The 12,214-nt window shown below is 58.0% G+C and overlaps 1 protein-coding gene and 1 long non-coding RNA gene across 5 annotated transcripts in view; one reads left to right on the forward strand and one right to left on the reverse strand.

Annotated features, from left to right (window-relative positions):
* LOC149120983 (uncharacterized) overlaps positions 1-12,135 on the reverse strand; it is a 110,264-nt gene extending 98,129 nt beyond the window's left edge. The window contains exons 1-2 of the long non-coding RNA XR_016225278.1: positions 12,007-12,135; positions 11,352-11,479 (exon numbers count right to left, since the gene is read on the reverse strand). This is a non-coding gene — a long non-coding RNA (uncharacterized LOC149120983). The remainder of the gene's footprint in view (positions 1-11,351; positions 11,480-12,006) is intronic.
* The window catches only part of LOC138846548 (cocaine esterase-like), a 23,842-nt gene continuing 11,628 nt past the window's right edge, over positions 1-12,214 (forward strand). The window contains exon 1 of one of the 4 annotated variants that reach the window (XM_089320191.1): positions 1-200. In XM_089320191.1, the coding sequence (XP_089176317.1) occupies positions 199-200 (2 nt within the window). In that variant the 5' untranslated portion in view covers positions 1-198. Of the gene's footprint in view, positions 201-1,088; positions 1,210-9,491; positions 9,586-12,214 lie in introns of those variants that run through there. The other 3 variants (XM_089320190.1, XM_089320189.1, XM_089320193.1) reach the window with 3 other exon arrangements.

Genomic DNA, 12,214 nt, shown 5'->3' on the forward strand with positions numbered 1-12,214 from the left:
GACCCTGCCAGCCCCATCCGGAACACACACACGGGGCAGGTGCGCGGGAGCCTGGTCCACGTGGAAGGCACCGATGCGGGCGTCCACACCTTCCTGGGAATTCCCTTTGCCAAACCACTTCTGGGGCCGCTGCGCTTTGCACCTCCTGAACCTGCTGAAGCTTGGAGTGGAGTGAGAGATGGGACCTCCCACCCAGCCATGTAAGCGCTCCCAGGGCACAGGGGAGCTCCGGCCCTGGGGGGAGGTCAGGGGAAAGATCCTTTGAGTCTGGGCCAGGCCCAGCTGTCTGGGACAGAGCTCCCATAACCAGCTTTCCCTGTGTGTGATGGCTCCCTCGTGTGTTATTCAGTGAGTCTGCTTAGGATTCTGGATTCAGTGACCATGAAATGCTTTGGGGCCAGAACGTGGCACTCAGAGCACATTAAATCCAGGTACAGAGAGAAAAGCAGAGACGCTCTCCCCGTGTCCAGGAGAGGCCACAGGCTCTCTGCCTGCAGGGGGCGCTGTGTCTGGGTGAGGTTCACTTGGCTCCACATGCTTGTAGGAGGCCCCGACTCCATCAGCAGATCCTGCAGCTCCCTGAGATGGGCACCAGAGGGGGTCGTCATGGTCACTGAGCCAACGACAGGGCAAGGACATTGGCCAGGGACCCGTGTATGCCCTTAGGACTGGAGACTGTGGGAACGGGGAGGTTCCTGAGTCTAGAGTGAAGGTGAGGGTCGTCCACTGCCCTTCCTGGGGAAACGCCATCCGTCCATCCAGGCTCATGTGCGGCAGGCTGGCCTGCTCCGGCGTGGCTGGGTCTGGGCATCCAGCACTGAGTGTCCCCTCAAGAAAGTCACGACTTCCCACAGAGTCCCCTGTCAGTCAAGAGTGGTCCCCAGACTCTCAGACACCTGAGGTTCCCTGATGTTGGACCATCCCAGCTCACCCAGAGTCTAGGACCTGGATCCTGGTGGGAAGTGTCTTAGGGAGGCCCATGAGTAGGAAGGGCTCTAGGAGGAGGCCCGAGGAGGGTCGGGCACACTAGATCCAGGCTCTAGACTAATGGCTGCCTTGGGTGGCTCCAGGTGTCCACAGAACTTTGCTATGATGGGTCAAGATGTTCTGCAGCTGAACCTCACCCTGCCTTCAATCCCCATGTCCGAGGACTGTCTGTACCTCAACATCTACTCGCCTGCACATGCCCGTGAGGGCTCTGACCTGCCTGTGAGTGTGGGGCAGGGTCGGCCGGGGTGGGAGGGCATTGCCTTCTGCTAGAAGATGAGAAAGGAGAAGCTGAGCACGGGCCCTCCTGTGAGCACACCCTGTCCAGAAGCCTCTCACTATGGGAGCCAAGAACTGCTGCTCCCCCACGGTGGGCAGCTGAGCCTTTGGCATGGGATCCCAGGGGTTGAGATGTCAGAGGTCAGACTGATGGTCTTGAATGAACCTGGAACACCTGCAGCACCTCATGCCCAGGAGGCACACTCAGTGACCCCTGGCTACCCTCAGAGGTCACCACAGCTCCCAGCCACTGATGATGTGGGGGCCTGAAGAAGGGAAGGCACTAGGATGAGCATCTGTGTGGATTGATGAGATAGACAGCCATTATTTGTCCATCTCACAGGGGGGGTTGAAATTGACGGACCCAGGCTTTGAACATGGTGTTGGACTCAAAGGATGGAGGCCTGGCCTTCCTGCTGGCATTGGGTCCCTGGTTCATGGCCCAGATCCTGCAGTCTGGCCAGAGTTCAGTGCGCTGGGCACCTGCACAGACCCAAGACTGGTTAGACTAGGGTGAGGATGAGCAGGATAGTTTGGAGGGAGCCACGTGGTATGCCCTTGATTTCCCCAGGTGATGGTGTAGATCCACAGTGGTGGGCGGACCATGGGCATGGCTTCCATGTATGACGGTTCTGCACTGGCAGCATTTGAGGACGTGGTGGTGGTCACCATCCAGTACCACCTGGGAGTCCTGGGCTTCTTCAGGTGAGACCGGGGCTGGGGTGCGCACTGCGGATGAGTGGCACCAGAACAGCCCTGTGACCCCTGTCCCTGCCACTTCTCAGCACTGGAGACCAGCACGCCGCCGGCAACTGGGGCTACCTGGACCAAGTGGCCGCACTGTGCTGGGTCCAGCAGAATATCGCCCACTTTGGAGGCAACCCTGGCCGGGTCACCATTTTCGGCGAGTCTGCAGGTGGCATGAGTGTGTCATCCCATGTGGTGTCGCCCATGTACCAAGGTCTCTTCCACGGAGCCATCATGGAGAGTGGGGTGGCCCTGCTGCCCAGCCTCATCTCCAGCTCGTCTGAGGTGGTCTCCACTGTGAATGTCCTCACTGCCCAGGCCTGCTACTCCTGCCTATACTTCGTCTCTGATCAAGGGGCACAAGGAGGGAGGACCATCGGGTTCTCAGGCCCTGCTGCCTACCATTGCATTACTGAGACGCTCTAGGGTTAGAAGCCACACACCTGTGTCCCAGCAGAGGCAGAGGTGGTTCTCAGCTCCACCAGCTGTCTGCCCTGAGCCCCAGGTTTTCAGCAACCAGCTCAGCAGGTGCTGCCCACTGCGGCTGGGCGGTGCCAAGTCATGGGGAAGGAGCAACAATCAGCTTCCAACTGCAGCCGTGCACACACCACACCCTGTGTGATTTGGGGTGCAGCTGCCTCCAGTGGGGCCGTGGGCAACCCCTGGTCTCCAGCATGGCTGTTCCAGCCCCTGTGTGGTCCCACTACAGGTGGTGGCCAACCTGTCTGGCTGTGGCCAGGTGGACTCTGAGACCCTGGTGCGCTGCTTGCGGGCCAAGAGTGAAGACGAGATGCTGGCCATCACCTAGGTTGGGCCCCGTGCACGTGGGTGAGGGGGTGATGGGCTTGTGTGCACCTCATAGTCCCTGGGGCTGCTACCTCCCATCCATGCCTCCTGACATCCCAGCCCTGGAAGGAACAGGGGACCCAGTCCTGGATGCCAGGCTGGAGACCCCATGGTGGGAGTGAGCACCATGGGCTGATCGAGGCATGGGGGATGGACACAGAGGTCAATGAGACTATATGGGACACAAGCTTTCTCCATGACCCTGCATGACCCCTAGATCTTCAAGGTCATCCAAGGCGTGGTGGATGGAGTCTTCCTGTCCAGATGCCCTGAGGAGCTACTGGCCTCGGGTGACTTTCAACCCGTCCCCAGCATCATTGGTGTCAACAATGATGAGTATGGCTGGGTCCTCCCCAAGGTGAGCCCCACCCACCCCGCGCTCCTGAGTTCCCCCATAGCCCAAGAGGTAGGCAGGTTTCCGGGTTTCAAAGCTCCAGATCCAGCCATGCCACTCTTTGGAATCTTCACTCTCCACTCAGCTCCTGTTCACCATGGACCCTCAAGAGGAGAGAGACAGAGGGGCCGTGAAGGAACTCAAGCAACAAAACAGCCCCAACAGAGCCCATATTAGACACCTGCCGCACAGGGACGCCAGGAACCAAGGCTCTGCCGTGTGTTTGGGGAGGGCTCTCCCGGAGCCTGGTTCTTCCCCCAGTTTCTGACTATACAGGACTCCGTCCCCCAGCCTGAGGCTGCTGCCTCCCTCCCAGGAGCTGCTCCCCTCACTCCTTCCCCTTCCCCTGGGCCAGATGCTGCCTCCCGCTTTGGGGGACCTGTTGATGGACGAGTACATGGGGAGCAATGAGGACCCCAAGACCCTCACGGCCCAGTTCCAGGAGATGATGGCAGACGCCATGTTCGTGATGCCTGCACTCCGAGTAGCACATTTCCAGTGTGAGTTCATCTGGGACTGAGGCCTCAGGGCTGGGTCCTTTCCTGAGGGTGATGCCTGTCCTGTCCAGGTCCCAGTCCATGTCTTAATGGGGTCCTGGTATGCCAGGAACTTGGTGTTGCTCCTCCCAGTAACCCTCCATGACAGTTCCAGAGATGGACATCTCCACTGTGGAACAGAAGAAAAGACTGGGCTGAGTGAGCTGCACTGATTGTTTCAAGACCTCACAGCCACAAACCTCAAGGCTGGATCTAACCCAGGGCTTGCCCACTGCACCTGTTCCCCCTGCTACCTCTCCCCAACTGTCCAGGACCCAGCCTGGTGCAGCAATTACATTTCGTCACCATGGTTATTGTAGGAGAACACCGGGAAGGGGCCACCCATCTCCCTGTCTGTCCCCAGGTACCCACGCCCCTGTCTACTTCTACGAGTTCCAGCATCGGCCCAGCTTCACAAAGGACCTCAGGCCGCCCCACGTGAGGGCCGACCACAGCAATGAGGTTGTCTTTGTCTTCAGATCATTTCTCTTTGGCAGCAAAGGTGAATCTTCCTCCATTACCAGGATGGGATGAGGTCCAGGCTCTCCCGGAAGGGGCCCTGCGCCCTACCTAAGGATGAAAGGACGAGGCTCAGTGGGATCCAGGGTGCATTCAGGGAGCAGAGCTGGGAATGGAATCTGAACCCCTCAAGGCACAGCCTGTACCCCCTCCTCCTCTGTCTGCCTAGGAATGAGTGTCCCTCTTGGGTGCACAGGGGTTCAAAGTCATCTCTGTTTCATATATGATGTCCCAGTGTCAGAGAGGAGAAACCGTCCTGGAAAGGAAGAAGCCAGTGTCCAGGACTTAGGGGCTGACTGGGGACGTGGGGCTTGACAAGGCTGGGAACAGCTGGTGAGGGGCGACGGCAAGGTTGAGGGTATCCTGGGGTCAAGCTCCACCTGGGCTGGGAGCGAGGTGCATGATGGGGCAGCAGGACTGGGGTGGCCCGAGCTGATCCTGCCCCTCCCCTCTGTAGTGCCCCTCACTGAGGAGGAGGAGCTGCTGAGCAGGAGGGTGATGAAGTACTGGGCCAACTTTGCTCGCAACGGGTGAGACGACCCCCCCCCAAATCCCCAGGGACCTGGGAACTTCTGCCCTCCCTCCTGTGGGGGGACCTCCCCAGCATCCAGGGTCCTAAGTCACGTGACAGCTCCCTCCCCAGCTGCAGGACCCACTGGCACTCACAGGGACCCTGGGACCAGGCACACTCTTCCCATCTCCCAGTGACCTGGGGTGGACCATGAGCTGCTCACCCAGAGGATCCCTGTTGGGGAGGGACAGGCCAGGTTAGGATGCTGGGTCCCCATGTGGAGCTGACCCTAAGGGGAGTTCGTTCAACTGCTGCTTCTGGAAACCCATTCCCCACTCCTCCTGCCTGCAAGGTGGCCTGGCCAGAACCCAGATCGGTGGGTTATCAGGGTCTGGGCAGGATGTGAAGTGCAGGATGCTGGGCTTCTGGGGCTTCAACAGTAGGTGCTGGGGTTCAGGCCCTTCTCACACACACTCAGAGGCTGTTTCTGACCTCCTACATGACAAAAGCAGAGGCAGCCACAGGCAGTGCACAAAAGCAGCTTTGATTTCAAGGACAGAGAGCGTGACCACACCTGCACGCCTACTGAGGGCCGCCACCCACGGAGAGACCCTCAGCAGGAATGGGCCAGGGTTGCCAGGAGGAAGAGAGGAAGAGGCAGCCCAAGGAGGATTCCCAAGCACAGCCAGGGGCAGAGAGGGCCCTCCCCTTTCTCATCCCAGGGGTGGTACCCTAAATGCATAACCCAGTGGGGTGGCATCTCACCTGTGGGAATACTGAAGGGATTCTTATGGCTCCTCCATCCAGAATTTCACTTCCATGTTTCCATCATGGCTTCTCCTTCCTGATCCCAGCTGAGACACAGGTGCATCCTGGGAAAGTGGTGTAAAAGACTGACAAGCAAAGGGATAAAGTTGCAATGCAGGGCTGGCAAAGTTCCAGCTCCAGAATTCCCGTTGTTCTTCCTGCCTGGTTGCCACATATCAGGCAGGACCAGCAGGTTTTCACTGTCAAGTTGAGACAGAACTGTGTCTCAGAAGAAGCTGGGGACACAGCACACATTGGGTTCAGCCCTTAGTTAGTGCCATGGTCACTGCCTCTCAAAACCTGGACCCTGAGTGAGCAGGGAGGGGAAGGGCAGAGTCGGGAAAGGATGGAGGAGGGGCCTGGACCCAGTGGGCACCCAGCCTGGAAACCAAGGAGGAGCTTCCAGGATCCGGGACAGTGACACCTGCCAGCCTTGGCTCAGGTGACCCCTGGGGCAGGGGCTGTGGCACAGAGCAGTAAGCCACCATCTGCAGTGCCTTCATCCACGTGCTTGGGCCCCTGTGCTAACCTGGGAGACCCAGAAGAAGCTGCTGGCTCCTGGCGTTGAGCTGACCCAGCCCTGGACGTTTGTGACTGAACTTGTAGATGGAAGATCTCTCTCTGTGTTTCTCTTGATTTTTAACTCTGCCTTTCAGATAAATAAAAAATAAAAAATCCCTTTTTAATGGTTTATTCCCCTTAGAAGGCCCCCTGGTGTCCTGCTTCCTGTATGCCTACACTATCTTGGACTAAGACGGCAACGACAGTGAAGTTGGTGACTCCAGGATTGAGGCGATGGACAAGGACCCCCGAGCAGCCCGGTGAGAGGGGAGGCAGCCATGCCTGGGTCCCTACTGACCTCTCTTCTCTCAGTCTGATCTCACCAGAGGCGCTCAAGCCCCACCCCCACGGTGTGCCCAGCCTGCTTCCTGCCCAGGCCAGGGCCGAGGCCCTGGTCCCAGCCTGGAGCACTGGGTGCAGCCTAAGGGACACAGAGGTGTGCACGTGGGCCTCCTTGGAGCATGGGGCTGTACCGAAGGGGAGCTCGGCTCGGCGCCATTGTCTGCGGTCTCCTGCTGCACCTGGACCGTGGTCATTGTGAGGATTCCAGGGGCAACAGGGACCAAGGTCAGATCTTCCCAATCCTGCAGTTAGAGCCTGAGGCCACAGGAGGGCAGCGCCTGGGGGGCTGGAGCAGGTGAGGGGACAGTGGGGGACCTGGGTGCACATCATGGTCTCCTGAGGTCCTGGCACAGAGGAATGAGCCCAGCACGAAGGCTCTGAGCAGCGCTGGTCGAGTCAGCAGCCGGGACAGGAAGGGGCGTGGGAAATGGGGCCCTTTCCCTCCCTTGCTTGAGGCTGTGGTGACTGTGCCCTCCCCAGGACACTGATGAACCTGCCCTGGGCTGTGTGTCTGCCAGGGTCTCCTCTGACCCTGTGCACCTGGCAGGGGTCCTCCTGGGCTGGATCCAGGGCAAAGGTGACCACACCTCCGTGCCTGGCATTCTGGGAGCCCAGGCCAAGACGGCACCACTCCTGGGTGTGTCCTGGAGCCTTTATCTCCTCATTCCAAAGGCCCAAGACTGGAACCGGCATTGCAGAGCAAGTCAGCACTTGTGACACTGGCGGCCCCTAGGAACACTGGCTCCAGCTCTGCCTGCTGGTCTCCCAGTGCAGCTTCCTGTAATGTGCCTGGGAAAGCAGTGGAAGATGGCTCTGTCCCAGGCCCCTGATGCTCCCACGTGGGAGACCCTGCTGGAGTTCAAGGCTCCTGTCTGAGGCCTGTGTGGGGCCTTTTGGAAGCTGAACCAGCAGATGAGTTGGTAGAAACTCTTTTCTGACCCTGGGCTTCCCCTTTAGGTGACTTCGTCACCTCCTCCCTCACTGGTCCCCAGGTCAGCTGTGCTTGTCCTGTCCTGGGCACAGTCACCTCCCTCCTCCATTCATCGCACCAATGCCATCTCTTTTAGAGAACATGCTCTCTTTCTGTTTTTTTTTTTAAATGATATGTATTACAACATGATGTCCAGATGTTTTATTTTTCTTGAAAGATTTCTTCTTTATTGGAAATGCTGAGTTGCAGACAGAAAGGGAAAACAGATCTTCCATCCTCTGATTCCCTCCACATGTGTGCATAACAGTCAGGGCTGGGCCAGTCCAAAACCAGGAGCCATCCAGGGCCTCCAGGAGGGTGCAGGGCCCAGGCACTGGGGGATTCTACTACGTTCCCAACCCATTAGCAGGGAGCTGGATCCAGGTGAAGCAGCCAGGATGGACCTGTGTAGGGGATGCTGGCCATGCAGGCTGTGGGTGCACCCGAGCACCACTACACCGCCCCCTAGAGGACGCTTCCTTTCTTCCCTTCTTGCTGCCTGGAGCATGAGCCTCCTAGCAGGGGAGCCTGGTCAGTCTGGTGCTCACAGCTCTACCTCCTGGGACCGAGGGCAGTCAGCAGAAAGGACGCTCTCCTCGCCTCCAGGGCTGTCACCTGCGCTGACTCCTAGTGCTCAGGGAGGGTGCTAGGTCCCAGGAGCCTCGGGAGCTGTGGGATGTCCTCGGTAGGCCCAAGGACAGCACTGTTGACTTGGCAGGTGGGGGGAAATTCCCTGTGCGGGGAGTTGGTCAGGTCAGTGTTTGTAGGTCCGAGGTCTTGGCAAGGCTGAGGTGCCGTTGCCATGGAGACAGCCACAGCAGCTGTGTGGGAGGGCAGCTCATGGGGAGCCCCCACCTGATGCACCAATCTGCCCACAGGCCAGGACTCTGCCAGCCCCATCCGGAACACGCACACAGGGCAGGTGCGCGGGAGCCTGGTCCACGTGGAAGGCACCGATGCGTGCGTCCACACCTTCCTGGGAATTCCCTTTGCCAAGCCACCTCTGGGGCCACTGCGCTTTGCACCTCCTGAACCTGCTGAAGCTTGGAGTGGAGTGAGGGACGGGACCTCCCACCCAGCCATGTAAGCGCTCCCAGCACTCAGGGAAGCTCCGGCCCTGGAGGGAGGTCAGGGGAAAGATCCTCTGAGTTCTGGGCCAGGCCAGCTGTCTGGGACAGAGCTCCAATAACCAGCTTTCCCTGTGGATGATGGCTCCCTCGTGCGTTATTCAGTGAGTCTGCTTAGGCTTTCTGGATTCAGTGACCATGAAATGCTTTGGGGCCAGAACGTGGCACTGAGAGCACATTAAATCAAGGTACAGAGAGAAAAGCAGAGACGCCCTCCCCATGTCCAGGAGAGGCCACAGGCTCTCTGTCTGCAGGGGGCGCTGTGTCTGAGTGAGGTTCACCTGGCTCCACATGCTTGTAGGAGGCCCCGACTCCATCAGCAGATCCTGCAGCTCCCTGAGATGGGCACCAGAGGGGGTCGTCATGGTCACTGAGCCAAAGACAGGACAAGGACATTGGCCAGGGACCCGTGTATGCCCTTAGGACTGGAGACTGTGGGAACGGGGAGGTTCCTGAGTCTAGAGTGAAGGTGAGGGTCGTCCACTGCCCTTCCTGGGGAAACGCCATCCGTCCATCCAGGCTTGTGTGCGGGAGGCTGTCCCGCTCCGGCGTGGCTGGGTCTGGGCATCCAGCACTGAGTGTCCCTCCTGCAGTCACCACTTCCCAGAGTCCCCTGTCAGTCAAGAGTGGTCCTCAGACTCTCAGACACCTGAGGTTCCCTGATGTTGGACCATCCCAGCTCACCCAGAGTCTAGGACCTGTATCCTGGTGGGAAGTGTCTTAGGGAGGCCCATGAGTGAGCAGGGCTGTAGGAGGAGGCCTGGGAGGGTCGGGCACACTAGACCCACGCTCTAAACTAATGGCTGCCTTGGGTGGCTCCAGGTGTCTGCAGGACTGGCTATGATGGGTCAAGATGTTCTGCAGGTGACCTCACCCTGCCTTCAATCCCCATGTCCGAGGACTGCCTGTACCTCAGCATCTACTCGCCTGCACATGCCCGTGAGGGCTCTGACCTGCCTGTGAGTGTGGGGAAAGAGAGCATGCACTATAAAAGAGATGGCATTGGTGCCATGAATGCAGGAGGGAGGTGACTTGCCCAGGACAGGACTAGCACAACCTGACCTGGGGACCAGCGAGGGAGGAGGCGATGAAGTCACCTAATGCGGAAGCCCAGGGATTACTAAAGAGTGTCTACAAACAAATCAGAACATTTTAGCCACACATCAGAAAATAGGTTAGGGACTAGAAATCTGGCATAGCAGGTAAAGCCGCCATCTGCAGTGCCAACATCCCATAAGGGTGCCAGTTTGAGTCCTGGCTGCTCCACTGTGCATTCAGCTCTCTGCTCTGGCCTGGGAAATCAGAAGTTGGTCAACTCCTTGGGCCCTGCACCCACATGGGAGACCTGGAAGAAGCTCCTGGCTTTGGATTGGCTCAGTGCCAGCCATTGCAGTCAACTGGGGAGTGAACCAGAGAATGGAAGACCTCTCTCCTCTCTCTCTCCCTCTCTCGCTCACTCTCTCTCTCTTTCTACGCAATTGCTTCTCTGTAAATCTGCCTCTCAAATAAAATAAATCTCTCTAAAATAAATAAGATGTACAAATATACACATAAACCTGAGGATCTCACACAAATGAAGAGAAAAGCACGTGGATCCAACTACCTCTGTGGCTTCTTGTTTGTAATTTGAATTCATTTATTTGAAAGAGAGACACAGACAAACACAGAGAGACAGAGATGTCCTGTGTGCTGGTACCCTCTCCAAATACTCACCACAGCTGGGATGGGGCCCTGATAGGCCAGGAGCCCTGAACTCTCTCGGGGTCTCCCAGTGGGAGGCAGGGATCAGTACCGGAGCCCCCCTGCTGCCTCTCAGCCTGCACGTTAGCAGGAAGCTGGAATCAGGAGGTGCCGAGGCGGGACCCAAGCACAGGGCTCAGGGCTGGAGCGTCCCCAGCGGTGGCTCCACTGCTGCTCCAATGTGGCCCCTCATGACCTATGTTGTGCCACGAATCAGATATGAGAAGGACGAGATGTTCTATGGTGAGGACTCAGCACCACATGCTGGTCTTGCCAAAACAAGAAAAAACAGCAGCAGAACCCTAACAGCTGAACCTGATGGAGCCTCTAGGTACAATTCCTGTGTGCACAGGGTGAGGGGACAGAGGAATGGCCAGAAGGCACCACAGGGACGGTGCCTCCCTCTCCAGAGAGATCCAGGGGTACACCGGTTTCTCAACACAGGAATCAGGAGGGGAGCACAGCGAGGCAGAGGGGGAGCTACCCTTGGCATCTGAGGATTTGTTGCCCCGTGTTAGCAGGTCAGGTAACCCATCCGGTCCTGAGGAGGGAGTTCTCCATGGAGCGTTTCTTGGGGGAAGGGCAGGGACACCTGGGAGGTTATCAGGGTCTGGGCAGGATGTGAAGTGCAGGATGCTGGGCTTCTGGGGCTTCAACAGTAGGTGCTGGGGTTCAGGCCCTTCTCACACACACTCAGAGGCTGTTTCTAACTTCCTACATGACAAAAACAGCAGCAGCCACAGGCAGTGCACAAAAGCAGCTTTGATTTCAAGGACAGAGAGCGTGACCACACCTGCACGCCTACTGAGGGCCGCCACCCACGGAGAGACCCTCAGCAGGAATGGGCCAGGGTTGCCAGGAGGAAGAGAGGAAGAGGCAGCCCAAGGAGGATTCCCAAGCACAGCCAGGGGCAGAGAGGGCCCTCCCCTTTCTCATCCCAGGGGGCGGTGCCCGAAATGCATAACCCAGTGGGGTGGGATCTCACCTGTGGGAATACTGAAGGGATTGCTATGGCCCCTCCATCCAGAATTTCACTTCCCTGTTTCCATCATGGCTTCTCCTTCCTGGTCCCAGCTGAGACACAGGTGCATCCTGGGAAAGTGGTGTAAAAGACTGACAAGCAAAGGGATAAAGTTGCAATGCAGGGCTGGCAAAGTTCCAGCTCCAGAATTCCCGTTGTTCTTCCTGCCTGGTTGCCACATATCAGGCAGGACCAGCAGGTTTTCACTGTCAAGTTGAGACAGAACTGTGTCTCAGAAGCAGCTGGGGACACAGCACACATTGGGTTCAGCCCTTAGTTAGTGCCATGGTCACTGCCTCTCAAAACCTGGACCCTGAGTGAGCAGGGAGGGGAAGGGCAGAGTCGGGAAAGGATGGAGGAGGGGCCTGGACCCAGTGGGCACCCAGCCTGGAAACCAAGGAGGAGCTTCCAGGATCCGGGACAGTGACACCTGCCAGCCTTGGCTCAGGTGACCCCTGGGGCAGGGGCTGTGGCACAGAGCAGTGAGCCACCATCTGCAGTGCCTTCATCCCATGTAGGCACAGAGCCGAGCCCCGGCGGCTTCACTTCCGATCCAGCTTCCTGCTAATGCGCCTAGGAAAGCAGCAGAAGGCCCACGTGCTTGGGCCCCTGCGCTCACCTGGGAGACCCAGAAGAAGCTGCTGGCTCCTGGCGTTGGGCTGACCCAGCCCTGGGCATTTGAGACTGACCCTGTAGATGGAAGATCTCTCTCTGTGTTTCTCTTGATTTTTAACTCTACCTTTAAAATAAATAAAAAATAAATATATCACTTTTTTAATGGTTCATTCCCCTTAGAAGGCCCCCTGGTGTGCTGCTCCTGTATGCCT

The sequence above is a fragment of the Oryctolagus cuniculus genome, chromosome 18 (genome assembly GCF_051225735.1).
Source record: "Oryctolagus cuniculus isolate XC-2025 breed Fujian yellow rabbit chromosome 18, ASM5122573v1, whole genome shotgun sequence".
NCBI lineage: Eukaryota > Metazoa > Chordata > Mammalia > Lagomorpha > Leporidae > Oryctolagus > Oryctolagus cuniculus.